The following is a 21943-nucleotide window of genomic DNA, read 5'->3' as shown; positions in this document are numbered from 1 at the left end:
AAGGACATAAGACCATGTGTCTCTTGTAGGCTGGGGATCCCTGATTTTTCTATTTTATACTCCAACTGTCAGCAATCCAAACACATTTTTAGAAACATATCTGTATGTGACTACTTGGCTAGTCCATCTCCCCTAACTTTACCTGTCTTGAAAAGGGTAATATGTAAATTAACATAAAGACAATCATATGAGATAACCTGTATGGATAAGGTTCAATACTGCCATATATGTTTTTTCATGCTTCCACTGAAAGTAATTTGTTTCAATACCACAGGAATTTGATCTTCACATACTAATTTGTCCATCTTTGTTAAATTGATTTTTATTTTAAGTCAACTTTATTAAACATCAACATAACCTTATCCGAAATAAAGCATCTCTGAGTTTTTCAACTCATCTAGATTGGGAAACAGGACTATTTTCCTTCTGTTTCCTTTTTATAGCTCATTCGCATACTTCTACATAGCTTCATGTCAAACTAAGCAAAATACCAATGTGCTTTCCTCAACTTCTCATGACCAATAATTTTGTGGTCTGCATGGACAGACTTTGAGACTTCCACAAAGAAGCAAGTGGGCTGTTTGTTGTCAAGGACTATATTCTAGCCCAGATTAACTCTAAACAAGTTAGATATTCACAGCCATTCCTAATGACTTTATCAAGAATTAAGGCAAGCATGTGCAGGATGAAGAGGTACTGAAACTAAAATTAGGTGTTAAGATTGTCATCATAGGTAACAGTCATTTATTTGTAGTTTTGATCAATGGATATCAGGTGATAATACTCCAAAAAGCTGATGAAGAGATATGTAACAGTAATAAAGGCAGCAGCATAAGCAACATCACCTTTACAACCCAAACGTTGAGGCTATAAATAAAAGCTCTAAATCAGTAAAGAGAGAACTGGGGAAATGTACCTATGTGGATATGGCTTTGGAATTTATATTGTTTCCTTTTCCATGAAGGCATTTTTAGCTTAGAAGCAAAGAGCACACATGCGTGCATCCAACACGCACGCTGCATCTGTTTCCAACCTTCACCTCACCTGAAATGAACTAGGAAGATCATTCTTAAAACAAGGGTCTTGTTTAAGCACTCACTGCAGCATTGTTGCTGCATCCAAACACTGCACTAACTTCTGCAACAATAACAACATTTACAGCACTTTATTTACTGTATTTGTAAATTAAGTACAATGTTAAACAAGAAGAAAAGTCTATTGATCAAATGCCTTTACATACAGAGAAACATTCAAGTCCTTCCTTTACTGGACTCACAGGGAATTCAGTCATTCATTTAAAATAAATCTAAGTATAGTAAAAAATGTAAAGGTATTATCTAAGAATGCAAAAACATAAGCCATAAATGTATCTGTGGGTACAGCACTAATGAATTCTACAGAAGTAATAGAAAAAAGGGAAATTTATCTAAGAAAAAAATATTATTTAACCATGAAGCCCCCACAACACATCATTAGAAACACCAATATGCAGCCAACTCTTCTCTCCAAAAGCAGAAGCAGCAAGTCTCCTCCCTACAAATCACAAACCCAGTGTATATTATTAGTATCTCTCATACTCACCTCCTCTTTCTTTTCCCCAGAGAGAAAAAGCGTTTCTGAGAACCAAACCCCCTCCTCTGTTTTAAGAGGATTTAACTTTCAGAGTGAAAAGAATTAAAGCATCTCAATCAAGACTGTGGTGACAAATTGCTCTTTCCCTGTTGCTTTACAGTGCAAGAGACCTTGCACAAAGTGTTAGGTATAGCAACAAGGTGACATTAAATAGGATTTAATCATCAACTAACACTCAGACTGAGCTCCAAGCAGTAATGTAGACAGTCAATCTGGAAAATACTACGGGACTCCCATCCCCACTGTTTCTGGTCAAGGGAATTCACAACCAACTCAGTAAGCATAGTCACCGTTTTAAAAATTCTACCTGCAGTGGGCATTTCAACAATTACATCAAGTAAGAAAAACAAAAGCAACCCCTTGTAACTTCTCCATTCCCTTAATAGAATGATTGCTGTACTAGAGACGTGACGAATGCAGTTTTCCACAAGAATGAAGCCTTCCCACCACTTAGCTCTGCCTGCACTAAGCAAAAAGTTAAGTAAGCATACTTGATTTACCTTTTTAGAGAAACCAATCCAACCTAAACAGTCTCCTTCTTTCCACTGGGTGGGGTTTTGCCAAAAGGAGACAGACCTCTCAATCTCAAGATTTCCTGCAAATGTTGACTGCCACTGACATTCTTTCAACTCCCTAATCCATACCACCCTCCCCGAGCAGTTGCTTCCTCTTCTGGGAAGCTAAAAGAGAGGAAGCTGGATGTAAATGAGAAGCGCATGCCGGCGTTCCCACCACAGCCCAGCATTTCAAGCACATTCTGGAAACGTATGGCCTCGATATATCCTTGTCACATGCTATGAGCCAAACTCTACATTAAGAGGTTACTTTAATGCTAATACAGGTACTGATTTCTACCCAGAAAAAGCGCAAGGTGGGGAACCAGTTTCTGCAGTTCAGAACTGCTCCTGTGGTTGAAATAGAGACAAACCCCGCGATAACGTGTAAATAACCATGAACTCACGGTGTCTCACTAGCAAGGTAAATAGCACTGGAAGAAACTGATAGCTGACTGGTTGCCATCAGAAATGGGAGTATAGCCTTAGGGAGACTATAATTACAAACAGGCAGTTCAAGAGAAGTCATGGATGAAGACACATAGAAAGCCTTTCAGAAGTTACTGAACATGGATAATAAAAAGCCTGAGACATCTTAGTCACAGGTAAATGATTAATATTTTTTTATGCCTAAAATGCCCTACGCCATTCACATTTGAAGCTCTACCTACAGGTTTCATGTTCAGAGATCAAAAATTAAGACGGACCAACTTTCAGCCTGAACTATGCAAGACACACACACAAACAAAAAATATAACTCTTTAAAGTTACATTTGTTTGTATCAGTATATACTATCTATACTTAGAAAAACATTCATGATACATGAGCACTGTATCAATACATTCACACATAACAGTTTTACAAAAGTTACAAGGTTTGCTCCAGATGAGTAATAATAAACATTTTTCAAAGATACAAGTGAAAATAGAGGAGGTTGCAAAACAAGCTCTTTCAGTGTCTTGGATAAACAAAGAGGGATGGGGGCAGCTTCCTTACCGTTTTTGCTGCCACAGCCTCCCAAACAAATAAAAGGTAATGTGGATGCATTAATAACTGCTGCATACAGAAGAGGAATTGAACAGAAAGGTGATTAAAGATGCAAGTAGATATACCCATTTTTCACATAATTGCCTTTTTTTTTTAACATCTGTTACTCCTACTACGTCCATTATCTTAAACTGGAAAAACAACTTGTTTTAAGGGATGGTTTCACCAAATATTGCTTCAAAAATGGCCTCTTTTAAGGACCTACTCATTTAATGAAATTAGAAGCTACAGATAAAACACGTTACATGTAAGGACAGGAAAGAAAATGAAAAAAGAAAAGCCTAGTCTTTGTTTACACTCCTAAACTCCAAGTCATTACAGAAGAGATGTTGGTACACACATGCAACATTTGCCCAATTGCATCTTCACACTTCCACAAGCATGAGTGCATCCCCTTCAGGGAATAACCGAGTCTGTAGTCAAGAGAAGCACGAGCATTTAAACACACATTTTGCCTAGATCCAGTGTTATCTGAGTATCTGCAACTGTGCAAATGAATATATTCCTACAAACATCATTTCTCTTTGATTAAAAACAAAATATATAAACGAACCCACCACGCAAAACCTAAACAATCTCAAACATTCAGAAACAATAAAAGCCACAAGTTACAGCTGGCTGGTAGGATATTGTTGTTTCCACAAAACCAAATTCTGCAAAGGAACTCTTGAAAGCCTGGAACGGAGGTGCTCAGGGGCCCCTTCAGAAATACTCCAAAAGCCCATGATTAACACACATACACACTGAATTATGTTGAAATGAGCAGCTTACATCTGACCTACAGTCAAGCACTTGGGCTTGACCACGTGTGCATCATTTCCAGCCACTACCTCCTGCATGTGCAGTCCCACATTAGCCCAAGAACTCCATCCAACTTCCACTAAAACCATGGCCTTCACCTATCACCCACCATACTGTTGACAGTCCTGTGATAAGGCCAGAAGTACACTCTTGCCCCGAGAAATTTCAGAATGAAAGATTATAATCAGCACCAGGGTTTCCAAGTGTTTAAGAAAAAAACAAAAACAAATCCAAACCCAAAAACTTGATGAGGGAAGAACTAAAAGCAAAGAGAAATGATGCATTAAATTCCCCTCTGTCCACACGGCTGGCCCTCATCTGTTTTGGATTATGAGCTCTTCAGGGTAGAACCCCACCACCTTCTTACATTTTATATAAGAGTGCCATGCATATCTATAGTGCTACATAAATTATATGTTCCTTGGAACAGTGTCCTGGCTTTGTCTGGGAAGGGCCTTGCTTGCCTACGAGGCGTGAACCAGATGTTATGGAACTCAATGGAAAAATTCCACCATCAACTGAACACGGGCTTTGGATCAAGAACAAGTAATAACTTCATATTAAGTATTACTCTCATGGAATAAATTAGAACAATAATATACAAAAAAAGGTCCACAAGGATCTTTTACATAAGTAGTATATAACACAACAGCAAACCAATCCATGTTTATTTAAGATTACCTGTCATTGAACTGCAGATCGGAGAGCTCTAGAGAGAAAACTATCCCATTATTGACTTATTTCTTGCTAAATTATTAGCAGCTCCCAGTGGTTTTGAAAAATCCACACTAGACTATGTTAGGTTTCCCCCCTTTGAAGCAATACTAAAACTCAGAAATATTAGAATAAAGTAAGGTAAAGTATTCAGATTTCTTTAAAGGAACACTACCAAAAATACATTTATCTCCTTTTCACTTTAAGTCAGGAGCAGAGGAAGGGGCACTTCATCACTTGATCTTCCCCACCATGACAGGGCAGAAATCTTGGCTGCAAGGGACAAATTAAGCTAATAACTGGGGCTTATTCCGTAACTCCACCAGCAACTGCAGAACATGTGTTTGTTTCTACTAAAATACTCAGTGAAGTAGTATTTTGACATTTTAAAATGTTATTATTAAACTTCAAAAGTTAGAAGCTGATAGGAGCAGGTCACATCTTCTGAGAGTCTGCTTGATTATGAAAAACCAAGTAACACTGGTTGCTCACATGTTGGAAGACCAGTAAAAGACTACTTAGCACCAAAACCTTGCATTAACTTAACTTTCGTCAAAAGTATGACAGATTCATTAGAGCATACTATGTCACTTAACAACAATCTGCCAGAAGAAGTCAGCCCTGTGTCACTCCCCCTGGTACTGGCCTCCTCTCCCCTCCCTCTTGGTCTGCATTCTCTTGACATAGGGAACCACCTTCTTGAATCTTTGCCTTGTTACTTCTGTCATTGCAACATTCATAGGAAAACTTCTTTCACCACACAAAGCACAACCTAACAATAACTTCAGCACATTGAGGGCAGAGTTTGTCAGAAAATACTAAACATGGCATTACTTATGCAAATTACACCCTTAGTTCTTTACATGCCTCTTATACGATGCACTTCTCCCCGTTCCACTCAGAAGCCTGCCAATAATGCCCTCAAGTCTCATTTTCAAAACTGTTTTAAAAAAATAAATCCATTTACTATAGCTTCAAATTCATATTAGTTTTCTGACAGTATCTTGCCGCCTTAGTTTGCAATGTGTTTTTAATGCTACAAATCACTTTCTTCCGCACTATACAACCTGAAACTCATGAAGGGTCTTCCATCTACCTCCAGAAACTCTGCCTTATTCGTTTCACATGAGAAAGGAAAAAGCTTAACCCTGATTAAAGGAAATTGCACAGACAGAGACAGTGAGTAAGCTATGAGCAACTGTCCAAAGATTTTTGAACAAAAAACTCTCAAAGGAGATAGTTTCCATCTGTTTTTATTAGCTGTAGTATTGTATGTACTTAGAAACTTCAGTAATCTAAACTATAGAGATGGTGAGCCTGCACGAAGAATGCACTCAAAACAAAGCAGCTTTAACCTATCACAGCATACACACTGTGCCTACATAGTAATTATGCACATATAAGATAATATAGTAATGTCAAAATACCCATATTGATAATAGATATAGTGGCTATGTACTATAGTCTTATTCACATACTTAAGTTCTAGCACATTTCACTTTCCTATTAAATTCCAAAAAGTGTTTTTGCTATTACACTAATAAGTACATAATTGTAAAGGTACATCCTATCTACAGTAAATACATGTCAAATATATAAGGCACTTCATCCCACACGGAGGAAGTATTTTGTCCACAGCTTCAAGAATTATGAGGAGATTTATACAAGTGTGAGAAAACAGACTGTTGTAAAATGAATGATGTATAGAATGAAGTATATGGTACTGTGGCTTAGCTTTGTTTCAGCGAGTGAAAAAAACCATGTGTTTTTCTAAAAATCTTAAGGAAAAATTGATACATTCTCCTCTGTGCACACTAGTATTAGACAGTGAAGCTCAAGCACCATGCCCAGAAAAGTAATTCTCCTTGTCAGTCAAGACAAACGTAATCTGAACCCTCCTATAAAAATACTTTCTGAAGCAGACGTGTAGGCAGTACACAGACTCCTACTCATCGGCCTTCATCAAAGCCTCTGACAACCACGTGCAAGATAAAGTATTCTTTCACATCTAAAAAGAGATGTTTTCAAAGTACCACTTCTAAATATGAAGGAAACATGGAAAGTACAGCAAACTACTTGTTAAACGGACCACCAGTCAGAAAGGAGTTTCAGGGCGTTTCAGTACACAAAAGTTTACACTGTCATAGTACAGAAACACAAAATAGCTTATCATTTTTATTAGCATACAGATGCATTTTTACTAGTATGCAGATCTTCATTAACATAACTTGTAAATAATACTTAACACACTATTCTTGGGGGGAAAAAAAACTAAACCAAAACATGTTGCTTTGCAAAAGTAATTTCAAAGTCATTACTCTTGACCATGTTTCTCTTTGTAGTTTAGTTGCTGCAGGACTATTTTTTTCCAGTCCTTCCGTGCCTCTGTCTAACCACAAACTTTATTGAATCACTCTGTGGATTGTGCATTTCTTTCTTTAAAAGGCTTTTGCATTTCTCAACCAAATATTTATGCTTTCAACGCCATCACAATAAGTTTACTTAAAAACTGACATGAACAGGAGGTAGCATTTATCCATAGATATAAAAACCTTAAGACCACCTCACAATATCTTCTGGATGAACCCCCTGCTATTAAGCAAAGTTTTCATAATGCATATTTTGATGTTTTAAGTTAAAGAATAATTAAGCTGTTGTGCATAAATGACAGTAACATAAACCAACAAACACATTTCTCATCACATTCTATGCCTAGTCGATGGTTAATAGACACATTAAATGACAAAAAAAAGTTTACAAGTTTGATCAATACAGTGGAAATGGCACATTAAATTTAATTAGTTGATCTTAAGAATGAGCAATGGGAATATTTTTTCCTCTACTCAACTGATGCTATGGAATTAAAATCTCTCTTACCTTCTGAAAAAAGTCTTCCCCACTTTTCCCTTTGCCTTCTGCAGCAGCTGTAAAACAAAAGCGGGATCTGGTTACTCAAAGTATAGGAGAAAATTTACAGTTTGCATATAGAAATTATCAATGAGTACACACTACTGTGAAATTATAACTCTGGGTAGTTTTTTTCTCATGCAATAGACATTTGTCAACAACTGACTCATACTCAGAATAACCTTTTGCAAGTCACTTGCTAAGGATGGAGTCCAGGCAGATGTTGGTGTTTGCATACTAGAGCTATAATGTACTAATATATATTTGAGTTACAAAGTAAACACAGTCACACAAGTGTAATGATTTATACACAGAATTCTTTGCCATGTAATTCTAATAATAGGAGGATCAATAACAAAAAGCTAGGAGGGCACTGAATTTCCTATATCAAGATAAAAAATTAGAACCAAAGCAAGAATAAACATTATGGTAAATCAGAATCATGTTAAAATATTATCCTCTATTCTGTTTTTTTTTTTTTTTTTTTTACATTGAAATGAAATCTAGTGCTACTGCTATTTGGTTTATTGAGACCAAGAAAGTGCCACAAAAATCTAAACACTTATTAGTGATGTTAAATATTCCTTTCTCAATTGCTTATTATCCAGTGAAATTTTGCAACAGGTACTTTCCACCAGCCAATGTTGATGAGCTGCTGCGTTCAAAGCAGCTGAAAAAACAAAAGGCAACCCCAGGTACTTCCACTAAAAATGCTGCCACTGTACAAAGCAGAGGCATGACCACATTTGAACATTTTGAGAACGACATTCAGGAAAGATGACTCAAAGCTAAAAGTGGCACAATGTGGCTACTGGGTAGGGCTCGGCAAGTGCAGGCAAAGAAGCACTTATTAAGCAGGGAAAAACTAGAAGACTTCACCCTCCTAAGGAAGTCTAAGGCTGAAAAGGTCAAAATTTTGACTTTGTGAGAAGAAACACTATCAGGAAACACTCCACTCCAATCCTATTTGGAGGAGAAAAGCCAACTGAAAATGCCATCCATCCTCCTCATCACACCCAACACACACCTCTTCCAGTGTCAACTGCCCCAGTGCAAGGAGCTAAGTCTGTGGGGAGAACAGGGTGCGTGGGGTGTGTGTGCCCCAGGACCTGAGCTTCAAGAGGACACTCAGGGAAAACAGGCGTCACCAGAGATACACGTGCCAGCACAGTGAAATGCTCCCCATATACTCTAGAGCTGTACTGGTCACACTGGGACATATATGTTTACATAAAATGAAATACTATTCACTCTTCCTTTTGTTAGTAAGTAAATACGTGTAGGCTGCAAACAGAGTACAGACGGTTCAGAGTACTTTACAACATCAGTGCTGACACCACCACAGCGGCAGAACAAATCATCATTGTAGAACACAACTTGGAAGCTTACAAGAAGCAATCATATAATTCAGTGATTTCAAAAGCAAGACTGGTTAGGGCCTGGATTATCTCCCACACGTATTTAAACCCATAATTGTAAATTTAGTGAATATAAATGATTGCACTTAAAATGATACAACTGTTTACATATAGCTTATGCTGTAGCTTATCTGGTTGCAACCTGAGACCTAGCAACCAACCCAAAACACAGTAGCTCAAGCTGATTACGAAGAGGAAAATTTCCTTTTCCCTGGAGAAAGAGATGCCTCCAAATGGAGCACCAAGAGCACAAAAGTTTCCCAAATAATCCTGGATTACCAAATAAAATAATTGTCATTGTTATTTTTCTGAATTTCTCATGTACAAAACAAACCCCCAGCTCACCCCATCACCCTGGCTTCAAAACTGCTTCAGGAACTTAGTTCTCCCCACTCTTCCAACCACACAAACAATTCCAAACAAACACTTAAGTTGACTTTAACTCAGCTAACGCAACCTTAGAACAAATGCAACTGAGTAGATACAGGCTAGAGGCATGAGATGACTTTTTCTACCCCAGAAGAAGCAATGCCACTCTGTTTGAAATAGGATTCTCAAAATATCAATAACAACACTTAAATACTATGGAGAAAGTATACACTGGGAAGTTCTATCTAACAGTTGAGAAGTTCATGTTATTTAAGTGAAGTGGTCAGAGCAGAGGCAGTGACTGAAGCCTGTCAAGCAGTCATCCTGCTGCAGAGCAATTCCAGACTCTGCAGTTCCACAAGTCTGAGAAGAAAATAAAACCCTCCTCGCCCTCAAAACCCACAAATGCCTGTAAGAGGACAGTAAACTGGTGTATGTTTCACCAGAACAAGGTTTTCTCAAAGCAGAGAAAACAATTGGGGAAGATTTCAGTTTTTCAGATTTACAAGCTACAGATAGTAGCAGTAAAACACAACTTTCTTTTGACAGCAGGCACTTCATAGAACCATGTTGTTTTACAAGTTTTCCATTAGCTCAGGAATAACTATGAAACACTTTTGGGAAATGAGGAGTACCACCACACTTTCAAGTGAAACATGGGACCAACATGCTTTTAATCAGAGGGTACAGGAGATAAATTGGAGATGAGAACATGACAGATGTGAGGGTGAAGCTGCAGTTTTGAGAACAGACAGATTTTGTTCCAGCTGCAAATACATGATTTCTAAACTGAATACAAACAAGAGATGGCTCAGATAATAGCAGTGATGCTCTGCAGGACACTTAAACAGAATGCTGACAAAGCAAATTCCAAGCTTTGTATTGTAAGTTTATTTTTAATCTGAATCATTCTGGTGACCTGATTTACAGCCTGGCCCCACCAACAGCTGTATGGCACAACAGATGGACTCAAGCATGGATGAAATAAGGAACAAGAGAGAATGTGAACATCCTAAACCATATTCACAGAAAAAATCCTGACCCAACAATCCAGTGTAAAGAATAGTGAAATTGGAGCAAATTGCACTTTAGAAACACCTTTAGCTAATAATCAGTGATTTTAGCTGTTACACCATACTATAAAGATATGGTCTTTCATTATAGCTTTTCAGCACACAGGGTATGTTTTATGATAACCCATTTGTCAGGTTTCATATCTACCAAAAGGCAGGGAAGACTGTATGGTGATTTTTGGAGAAGACAGTATACCTTAAAGCAGTTCTTCACATGGTTAAAACCATACTTGAATATATTAGTATTTTCTCACTTTGTGTACATGATGCAGCACTATTTAATCCATGAAGTATGCCTCTGATCATTTTTCATAAAATTGTTTTGGATATTAAGGTGATCTAGTCATTACTGTCCCCATTATACATTGACTTAAGGGGAAAAAAAAAAGTACTGAGGTAAACTTACTACGGTGTCTTTCCCTATGAAAGAAAAAAGCGTCTAGAAAATTTAAGATAAACTGTGTGAAGCAGTATATTATGTTTCCTTTTATGTTAACTATTCTCCAGCTATTTCCTTCTTTTGCCCTCCTTCCTCGTCATACAACTATTTGTACCAATTACATTGGTTTACTCCTATTTCACTTGCTTCCTAAGATTTGTTTTCTTATTTCCATAAGGAGAAATTACAGTTAAGAAAAATGTGATTTCATCAGTAATTTAGAAGTTTTGAGATGCTATCCACACAATTACATACTTTAAAATCTCCATTTACCTCCAAACTAAGTACCTATATTTAAGAAAGTTTCCAACATTCATGCAAAGCATTTACTATTCACATGAAATTATCTTGAAGTCTTTCTTCCTCTCCAAAGGAGGCTAAGACAGTTCTAGCACTTCGGAAAATGTAAAAGTAGCCAAACACAAAGAGAAATGTATCCATTTCTTCCATAATCGAAAGGCTAAACAGATTTCGTTCAAATACCACAGCAAAACCAGCATCTTTTGCAGGGAAATGAGCATGAGCAGCATTCCAGAGTTATGGAATTTATGCACAAGGCATTAGAAGTGGAAACCATCTATAGTGTTCACTAGAACGAGGTGCAATTTATTAACTCATTGAGGTTTACCTCAAATCAGATAAACTGAAATAAAAGCAAGCATTAATTCGTGTTTAGAAAAAATGTCTGCTAGGTCATTGCATCCTAAGCTCAATTCCTTTCTAAAGAAATCTTGAGAGTATTGACCCTGATTCTCAAAATAAACTTCGTCTTTAAAATATCACATTGAGAAGCTCTGAAAATTTACATCTGACATATGTACTGTGGCAGATTATTTTAGTAATCCTACTAGCATTAATTGAAATTTTAATACGAAATAAAGCTTTCTTCAAAAAGCAGTAAATTTCCAAGTTCTCAAACACCCAAGAGAACAAACCTTTTGTGGGAGGCTGTGGGAGTGCTGTACCTGTGCAGCATGGAAAGCAACACGTAGCCCATTTCATCATTAAATTTGAAATAAGCTTTCAGATTTCAATAGACAAAGTTCTGCATTTTCTGACTTTGTGAACAAAATTAACGACACTAGTACCTAGCACTAATCCTGATCTAGGAAATACTACGTCAACAAGTGCAGTTAAATTATTTAATGGCTTGCTAAATTCCACTTAATATAGTGATTAAAAAACACTTTTAGAACTTTATTCCTACAGATGCTGGTCACTAGAGCCCTACTATCCTCAGTTGCTGTAAGACTGTTTTTAAAAGCCAAGTCCAAGTAGTTACTTGTGGAAAACACACAGACTTTTGTTTTTCAAATGGCACAGCTCTCTGCGCAGCCACAGCAGGGACCAGATCTAGCTTTATACCTGGTAGAAAGAGCAGCATCTACTGAAACAACTCCCTGGTCTTAGCTGGAAAGTGCAAAGGGAAGGAGATCTTTGGAGCTCACTTCGCTGTCAGCTCTGGCATATGCCAGCTGAAAATGTTTGGACAACCATAGCTTCAAGAAGCAGTAGCAGACAATAAACATTTTGTAAATCTTCGAGAACCACAGGCTCCTCTGCCAGCAGGACCAGGCACCACAAACATACCCTGAGTAGGAGAAGATCAGTTAACTTTCTAACAGCACGTTTTACTGCAAGAGTGCTACCAAGTCAATGAAAGTTCTCCTTGATCTCAACTAAATGTGTACAACAACAACTGCTTAAAAGTGTCTCCAATGAGAAATAGGAAAGCATCAGCACTTTGACAAGATCTCCAGATGAGCTCTGGAAAGCCATGCCTGGTTACCCACCCTAGGAGACCACTCCACCAATGGTCCTTGTCCCCAAAGCAGGTTTGAGAAAAGCCACAAACCAAAGAGTAATTAATACAGTGTACTGACTTCTGACTAACAAATTGATCCATTTCTGCCAACCTTTGCTACTCAGGAAGTACTGTTAGAAACAGTATTTATTTTATGGTGTTGAACAATCACTTCACCGACCTTCACAAAAAATAGGATTATTTTTACACAAAATGGTAACATTGGTTTCAGAAATACAGACGAAAAGCTATGTAGATGTGCATAATAAGCATTTTATATTTTAAGCTGTACTCTGTTTATTATAATTTCTTCCATACCATGAAATATTTTATATTAGGTTTTTGCTTTTAAAGATATATTGGATTGCTGAGGTTTCATCCAATACAAATATAAAGGAGTTGAAACAGGTGTTAACTATTATGGTACCCATGAAGTACACCGCTTGTCTACTTAATCACCAAATCATAAAAAGCCCAATTGTAATTTCTTCTAAGTTCACATGGAAAAATGAATTTGAACTTTTACTTCAAATGTTATTTTAATTATGAAAAAAAATTGTTACAATACAGGCCATATTTTACAGGAACTGAACCCAAGATACACTGATTAAAGTCTTGTTTAAACGAGTTATTGCAATTTTGTGTCGATCTTGCACATCAGTTTGTATCTCATTTTCTAAACTCTTGAAATTGTTATTGAAAACAGTGTACTATATATTTGTAATTTTACCTTTACATTGATTAGTATCAATACTTCTCCCTCTACCTACATTGAAAGATTATAAGTGAAAGCATGTTCTGCTTTTCAGGTTTCAGCTATGATGAAACAAAATCCTTTCCTGCATCAAAACACTCTTTACCAGAAGTGATAACTAGGTATTATTCTAATTCTAGCAAGACAATCAACAGGATTTCAGGAAGCTGTAGAATAATATATCTCAAAGTAAGTGATCAATTATCCTTTACCTTTCCTATCCACTGAATGAGAAAGAACTCATAACACCTATGTTGAGATCGTTCTCATTTTAGTTAGATTTGATTTCTTCTGAAACTGCCACAGAAACATGCTAGCTACGTAGCCAGGTTATTTATTATTATTTTTTAAATTAAATAGACAGCTATTCCTCCTTGATATTGAAAGCCTGAACTACTTTTCAGAAGTTACCAAGCTGGTTATCATACACAAAAAACCCCAATCAAAAAACTTCTTTCATTGCACCAGAAACCATCTGACAAAATGATTATGTTTTGCTATGCACAAAGTCAGACACTAACCCATACATACTCTGAAAGCTTGCTTACATAAAGCCAAGATAAAGAATTCCACCCCAATGGCCACAGACTTAAGTCAGATTGCTGAAAATATGCCTTAGGAACAAAAAGATAGAGCAGACATTGTTAATGAAAAAAAACCTGACCTTAAATTTAATTTGTTGAAATCCAAACAAAACAGTTTTCCATTTTTCTTGTAATTACAAAGCTAGTCTCGCTTCCAGTTTTCAGCTTCAGAACTAAGAAGTTAGACAGAGAGACAACTCAGCTAAAATGAAAGGATCTGGCAAGAAAAGTAACAAGGCTTAAACAAACAAGAAACCTGCATAATAAACAATCTTGAATAGTATTTCTCATTTGTCTTTATAATATTGTTACGTATTATTCTCACTTCGTTATTTATTATAATAAAATTAATGAAGTAACCTGTAACATATCCTCAATCTTGGTATTTTAGGCTCTCAAGGGGCTTCATAAATATGACCAAGTTTTCCAGAGCCAATAAATGAAAAATCAGGCATTTAAACTTTCTTAAACTCCTCTGTAAGGCAGCTTTTAGGTTTTGAGGTTGCTCACCATAGGCAGGTCAGGGTAAAGCCACAAAGTCAACTGGAGGTATCAGAAAGGGGGAGTGGGCAAAAGGAGACAAAATCCAAAATACTCAGTAAGTTACAGGCACACTCAACCACCAAGACAATTAGCAAGAATGTATCTGTCCATACACCATGCTGAGAAATTTGTCAAGTCAGGACCTATGTGGTATCTAGAATATTACAAAAATTATCCAGTGTCTACATAGTCTGTGACAAAAGGTCTCTTGGTCTGAAGGTGAAAATAAGAGCATCACCTTTTATTAAGAAGTTAGGGGGAAAAACAATTAAAAGCCATGTAGACAAAAAGATACTCATGAGGCAAACTTAATGTGTTTATATGGCAGCATTCTTCCTCCGGTAGAAAAGCCAAAGATGAACTGGAAGAATTTCAGCATGCTCGGTAAATGACAATAGACTGTTAAATATTTGGACACTTTTGGGTGGGTTCCACTGTATCTCCGTTAGGAAGAACTTGATAGGAAAGCTACTAAGTTATCCATAACGAGGCCAGATGTGCAATAACTTCTGACAGACATAACTAATTCTGGGAAAAGAACAGGCTGAGTTTAGGATGCTTTTACATTGCTGCTGACATACAGTGTTTAAGAGCCCCCTGGAAACCCAGCATCTATAGCCTCTTTTCGGACTACTTGAGAGGTGGAAGAGGTTTCTTGGATCAAAGCCTATGTCATCTGAATTTGCACGTAAACACAGTCAGAGAAGCCGTTCACATTCTCAATGCTCCCCCTTAAGCTCACATTTAGTCTCAGATACAGAATCATGAAGACTATATATGGCACATTCACTAATTGGAATATTTACTTTTCAAGAACCCTTTTTTCCCCTGCATAATATATTAAAATTGAGATCGTTGGCAAATAACTAAAATAACCCTACAACCAAAATTCATTAAATTTAATCATCCATCATTTGCAATGATTAAAGAGAACAACACATAGAGAAACAAGGGAAGCTTAAAATAAACTATGCTTACTTCCACTACCTCAGCATACATTGCCAAGAAAGAATGCAAACAAAACCCTTAACATATACACTCTGAAGACCAAAAAGATATTGATTTTGAACAAATATTCCTAGAGACTTCCTTCTAGTTTCCACAGGGAGTCCATGGACTTGGTGACTAATAGCAACAGGGGAAAAAAAAAAAAAAAAGAAGAGATGATTGAGTTACACTGAAGGCTACTTGCCTTGTCAATTCCCCCCATCAATATTTTTAGAGTTGCATAACTGTAGAAGTCTATACAGAACCAAAAATCTAATACATAACAACTGTACATTTTAGATATATAACAACAGATTTTTCTAATTTCACAAAACAAATTTATCTCCAGGGAAAAAGCTGTCTGCCAAGTCTCTGCACAGAGAGAGCCTGTTTATTTATTTCTTTTTATAGCCAAGTCCCAGCTTGAAAGCAGGCTGTGAAGTTGGGGTTGCTTTGGGAGCCCCTTTTTTCTTGATAGAAATCTCTCCTTTGAAAGGCACACATGGGTCTAGCTCATCCACACAACCACAGAACGCTTCCTTATGTGACGTGGAGCAGAGTCGAGTGCATGGCACAAGATTTAGGATTTTAATGAATATAATGAAGTGAATGCTTCGCTTCCTGCCAGCTACTCTTAAGAACTGAGCCAGGAAAACTGACTAGCTGTCAGCACTGTATTACCTGATTAAAACTGCTCTATTAGCTGCCTCAGATTGACACTTGTTCACTATTAACATCCCAAACACTCCGTCATCTCTATTATTTGCTTCTCTTTACTTGCATATGGAAATCCCAGTAACAAAAATTTCCCCTCTGCAGCGTGATTGGTATTGCTATGGTAGAACTGCAATCATAGATAAGGAAGAGGGTGAAATCCAAAACTGATTACTTGTAGTCTATCCCAAAACTGCACAAGTGAATTCTTCTACTCTGTGCTTTAGCGTGCTGTGGAAAAATATTCCTAGAAGTCTCCCACATCATCATTCAAGGACTTCTGCTGGTTCCTACAGTTGCTATGCCATCTGATGTTTCCAGATGAAGTTTTCAGACTCCTCTTCATACAAAGCCTCACCGACTTCTTTAGTTTGAGACTAGCATTTCTGGAGCCTGTTCTCACCATTCCATTTCTCACTGTCAACGTCCAGATTGAAACCAAAGCCTCTGTTCCCTTAGAATACTCAGTTGCTCAACCATAACCTGATAAACCAAAGAATAGTCTCTTTGGAATTCAGTATATCCTACACTTTTCTTAAAAAAAAACAACTCTCCTGAACTCTTGGTTTCAAAGACTGACATTAAATCAATGGCCCTGCTTCTGGGAGCAGCAAAGGGCTTTTAGGAAATTCCTTTGCTTATAAAAATTCAAGTAAATTCTAAAAAAAACCAAAACCGCCCACACCAAAAAACCCCACAAAAACCCCCAAACAACTTCATTTAAGATTTCCCTGAAGTGTAAGGAATCTCAAGCTTATGCAAAGATTTCATTTCAAGTTTGTAAGCGCTTCAATTGTATTGTAAAAGGTTAAAGTCATAGAATATCCATGCAGAAAGTGTAGTCAGCTGCCACGACTGCAGGAAAGGAGATGAGAATTAAAAGGAAGAAAGAATTCAATACAGGGTATCCCAACTAGAGGGTTGCTGGCCATAAAAGATACTGGATATTTTTCTGAAACAAGAACAGTTGGTGCATTACTACAAGCATTGCTAAATTAAATTTTAAAACTTACAGATTTAATTATGTCTTTTTTTATCACCGGGACTTAAACACTGCTAAATTTCCAGATGTACTACACAAAGAGAACATACTTGATGTGGGAAAACTGAGCTTTGCTTTGAAAGAGGTTTCTTTTCAAGAACAGAGACCTAACCAGACAATTTTTCACTAAGACTTCCAGATTACCATTATCAGATTAGTTCTAAGGAACATTTTTCCTCAATTTTAGTCAATGGATGAAGACAGCTTTTCAGCATCTAAGTATTTTAGTAGCTGAGTTTAACAACCTATTTCTAGTTTCTCTTAAGACAGAAAGAATTTGTATCTGCACCACAGACAATAACTGTTTAAAGTGAAACTATCAAACATTGTCAATTACAGTGAAACAGCTTTAAGATCTATGGCTATTAGCATGAGTAAAACATAACTGAAACATTATATTAAAAGTACATTCATGCACTGTAGCTCACCCCCGTATTTCCCCCCAGTTCTAGGAAAAACATTTTTTGCGAACGTATGGGATACAGTACTAACAAGGGAACAGAATGATTCATTCTAATGTTCATAAAACATTTTTGGTACCTAAATATATAAGAATAAAGCACCCGTGACCTCAGTCTTCCTACTTTCTTTGAATCTTTCTGGAGGGCAGCTTGGCCAAAGTGGAGTCATATCCCAAGAAAAGTCACCTCTACTGAAATGCGAAGAGGAAAAAGGAGGTGGTTTAGTTTTTGTTATTTTATTCGAAGAGTCTGTTAATTGTCTCCTTTCCTTCAAATGGGCCTTTCTGCATCTCAATTTTTCAGGAAATTTGGTCAAAGTGATACGCTGGCCAGAAACAATTTTCACTTTGTATTAATTTGTTCCAAATCCTTTGTAGGCACAAAGCTGACAGAAGCAGTCAGCAGCCAGCCATGAAGTCAGCAAGAATGCTCTCCCACATTAAACACAGGCTAGATAATATCAATTCCCTTGACTCATGATCCAAAGAGAGGTAGTTTTGGAGGAGACAGCTGGAGAAGGGGCTCCTCTGGTAGCTGTAGGAAAATCTCACCAATATCCCATAGGACCCACTGCTGTTATAAAATGCTTCTCATCACAGCAACGAGAAGCTATTTATGCCAGTAACCGACTTTTCCATTACTATATCCTTACTCTCTGACACAAGGAAAGAGATCAAAAGAACGTAGAAGGGTGAAGCTATTCCAGCCACGGTTTCATCTTGCCTACCTCAGTTGACTCCCTTATTGTTAGTGTATGAGCTGGTATGCACTTAACTCACACTGAATTTAGGGACTGTTGTTATTCACCTAGGAAGACATGGTGTGAAAGGACATTGTGTGTCTTCCCTGCAACCCAGCCACCATAAATACTCCAGAAGGGACAGGACAGCTGATTGAGCTACTCCCGTGCTGTCACACATCTGGAAGTGAGTCAAAACAGTCACGTAAAAGTAAGAGATGTAAAGCTTAGCGTTTCTCTAAAAAGCTCAGCAGCAGGGCTGCCTTCTGTAATCACTGGATGCTGTGAGGGCGCAAAAAAAGGAAAAAAAGCCCTTGAGTGCCTCAGGAACCTCCCTTGCTGCCAGTGCCCGACAGATCCAACTCTGCCCCTAAGCCAGAGTATCCATTTAACACAACTTGCTGTTTACAGGGGGAAAGAAAAATCATAATATCACAAGTGCCCCAGGGGCCGACAGAGGATAACTGCCAAATACAAAAGCTCTGCTCTCAGCAGATGGATGGTTGGGGATATTCTTTCTATTTGTTTAGCGTTCAACTTTCTCTCAATGCACAACCACTTTTCTTGTCAGGTATGCGTACAGATACCGTATGATTCATTACATGGGAGGGAAGAATGTAGCAAGGCTGTAAAAAAATTAGAAACAAAAACCCTACAGATTTGGACAAAAATGTACACAATATTTTTCTGATGGCCCTGCTTGTTATGAGTCATTCACAGATGTGGAGTTGCAGGAGAGAAGCCAAGATTAAGTCAAAGACAAAGCTTTATACAGGAAACCAGTTTAAGTCTGTTGCAATGCAGGTTACATACTGAGCTACAAGGAAAAAAAGCCTTTTCAAACAGTAATGAGACACCACACATATCTGGAACCATTATGCTGAATGAGATTCTGCAAATACATATGGACAGGGACAAAACCATTAATTTTGGAATTAAGAGGTCTCTTCCTTTTTTAAAAACCAACTAACCCCATACTGTCCAGCTTCCTGGATGCCATTGGAATATTTGGAGAACAAAACACAAACAGTTCTCTTTTTCTGTCCAAAAAACACTTTCTTTTCACTTCTGTCTCTATCTGAATAAAACAACAACAGCCTCAGTTTTTAAAGGACATGTGATGAATCCTTTTCTAGGCATCTGACCTCCTGTTTCTGTGCATCTACACAGCTGGTAACACCTCACCACACTTACAAATTCACGCATCCAAGCTGCTTGGCATCATTTTTTCCTCTTCACCTGAATATTCTTTTTTGACTTTGTGGTAGTTTGTTTGAAAATAGATGGATCACCTCAGATGTAAATTCTTTCCCAGACACCATTCACAGATCCTTTTATTCTTTTTCCTTCACATCTCCAGTCTCCTTATAAATTTAGTACTCAGGTCAAGCGTTCAGTACCTGCCATACTACACATAATTGACATCATGAAAGTAAGTTCTATTAATTATCCAATATAAATATATTACAAGGCTATAAAATTCCATTTCATACAGAAGCATAAAATTTCTTCATCAAAATTTCAAATATTAATCAAATCCAATTCAGTCTTATTTTCAGTACATTTTAATTCTAGGATGTAAGACATGTGACTATAGGGGGATTCTAGAAGAGGGCTGTTAAATTTAGATTAACTGATTTCCAGTTCACGGTGAAACTGTGAGTTGCTCTTCTATACTAAGTTTATAGTGTGTTACACCGACGCTACTACTGAAGCAGTGACCACTCCATATCAACTGTTGCTTTACATATTTCGTAAAAGTAAATCTGATCTTTTTTGTACCTTTTGTTCTTTCATTCAGGAAGAGTAGAAGTCTAAGTTTACATGCAGAAAAATAGAAACCCACTTAGATACTTCATGAAAAGTGTAACTGGCCTATAAAGTATAGAGTAGCAAAGGACAAAAAGTTTAAAAAGCCAAGAAAAGCTTAAGATATTAACAGATTTAAATAAGTACATGCATAAGCATTGAGGCAAGGCATCGAATTATTTGGTTATAAAAAATTCAAAGAAAATACAAAACCTCATACTTTTAACGCAGAAGGTAAAAATAATAATCACATTTTAACATGTAACCCAAGTTACAGTAATGCATTTTATGTCTCGACTTGTACTGTTCACAGCTTTAAAGACAAACAAAAATTGTCCCAGTCTGGCTTATTCTTAGATATCACCATAATCTAGACGACATTTGAATAAAACAAGTTCATCTGTTTCAATGAAGAATAAATACAACTAGTTCTGTGCATTGCAAAATAGAGAGCAAATAACATCAGTGTGGAAGTTGCAAAGCAGTTGTGTAAAGAAGAGAATGAGATGGATCTCCCCAAAGGGTGGAGATAGAGGAAATGAGAAACTTACCCATACATCAAGTTTAGAGTTATGTACCACCACAACAAAGTGTGTGCTAATTTTTCACTCATTTTTCCCAAACATTAGCTAGGCAAGGAATCCAAATTATGTATCAGCACAAAACACAGAAATGTAAGTTACTTCGCCAAATTAAGTTTACTCACAACAAAAAGATCTTTCTTCTTCAAGAAACTAAGGAAATGAAGTCATTGTTTAGGTAAGAAGATCAAAGCACAACAGAAGTCTAGACCCTTCTGGTAAAGGTGAAGAACTTTTATTTTCACAGCTGTTTTTGTGTCCAGATTTTCAACATCTACATGATTTTTTTCTTTTGAATAGTTCCCATATTAAAAAACACAACTGCTATATACAGCTGCCAAAGCACTAAGTGATTCCATTTATGCATATGCATATAAATACAAGCATACAAACATACACAGAGAGTGAAGAAAGAATGTCATGCTGTATAATTGGGATTTCTAGATACAGTTCATGCAAGATAGAAGCCTATACTGGTTTACATTGCAGGGGTAAAATTTAGCCAGGAGCCCAGCCTCCAGACAGGCTCAAATCATGCCATGTTAGAAGACGTGGATGGCGTTAGCTATTTTGGTAGCTTTTACTTTAGTGTTGTGGACTGATGAGCAGAAAAGAGGACAGCTAGCTTAAAACAAGAAAAAGCCCTCCAAGTTTAGAGTTACACTAAAATAAATTTGACAAATTACATTAATTTTATCTCCTAAGGTAAGTAACTCCATTTGGGAAATCTTAGCTGCTTCTTCACTGAGGCAACACCAGATATAAACAATAGACAATATCTGAGACATAGCAGACATACATATCCAGAAAAAAAATTGCTCTAAATTGGCACCAGGAGAAAGCCTATCTCTGGACAAAAAAGATGTAGCTCCACAAGAAATTCTGCACTTACACTGGCAGACTGTCTTTTTATTACCAACATGTTATTCAAAGTAAACAGTCTTCAATAAAATATTTGCAGAGTGGTAGC

The 21943-nt window shown here is 37.1% G+C and overlaps 1 protein-coding gene across 1 annotated transcript in view; it reads right to left on the bottom strand.

Annotated features, from left to right (window-relative positions):
- BICC1 (BicC family RNA binding protein 1) overlaps window positions 1–21943 on the bottom strand; it is a 111257-nt gene that overhangs the window by 66021 nt on the left and 23293 nt on the right. Inside the window, exon 2 of the mRNA XM_014940578.1 lies at window positions 7627–7673. Within this exon, the coding sequence (XP_014796064.1) occupies window positions 7627–7673 (47 nt within the window). The remainder of the gene's footprint in view (window positions 1–7626; window positions 7674–21943) is intronic.

This window comes from Calidris pugnax, unplaced genomic scaffold (assembly GCF_001431845.1).
Source record: "Calidris pugnax isolate Ruff unplaced genomic scaffold, ASM143184v1 scaffold39, whole genome shotgun sequence".
NCBI classification, from domain to species: domain Eukaryota; kingdom Metazoa; phylum Chordata; class Aves; order Charadriiformes; family Scolopacidae; genus Calidris; species Calidris pugnax.
This window is presented reverse-complemented; position numbering and strand designations above follow the sequence as displayed.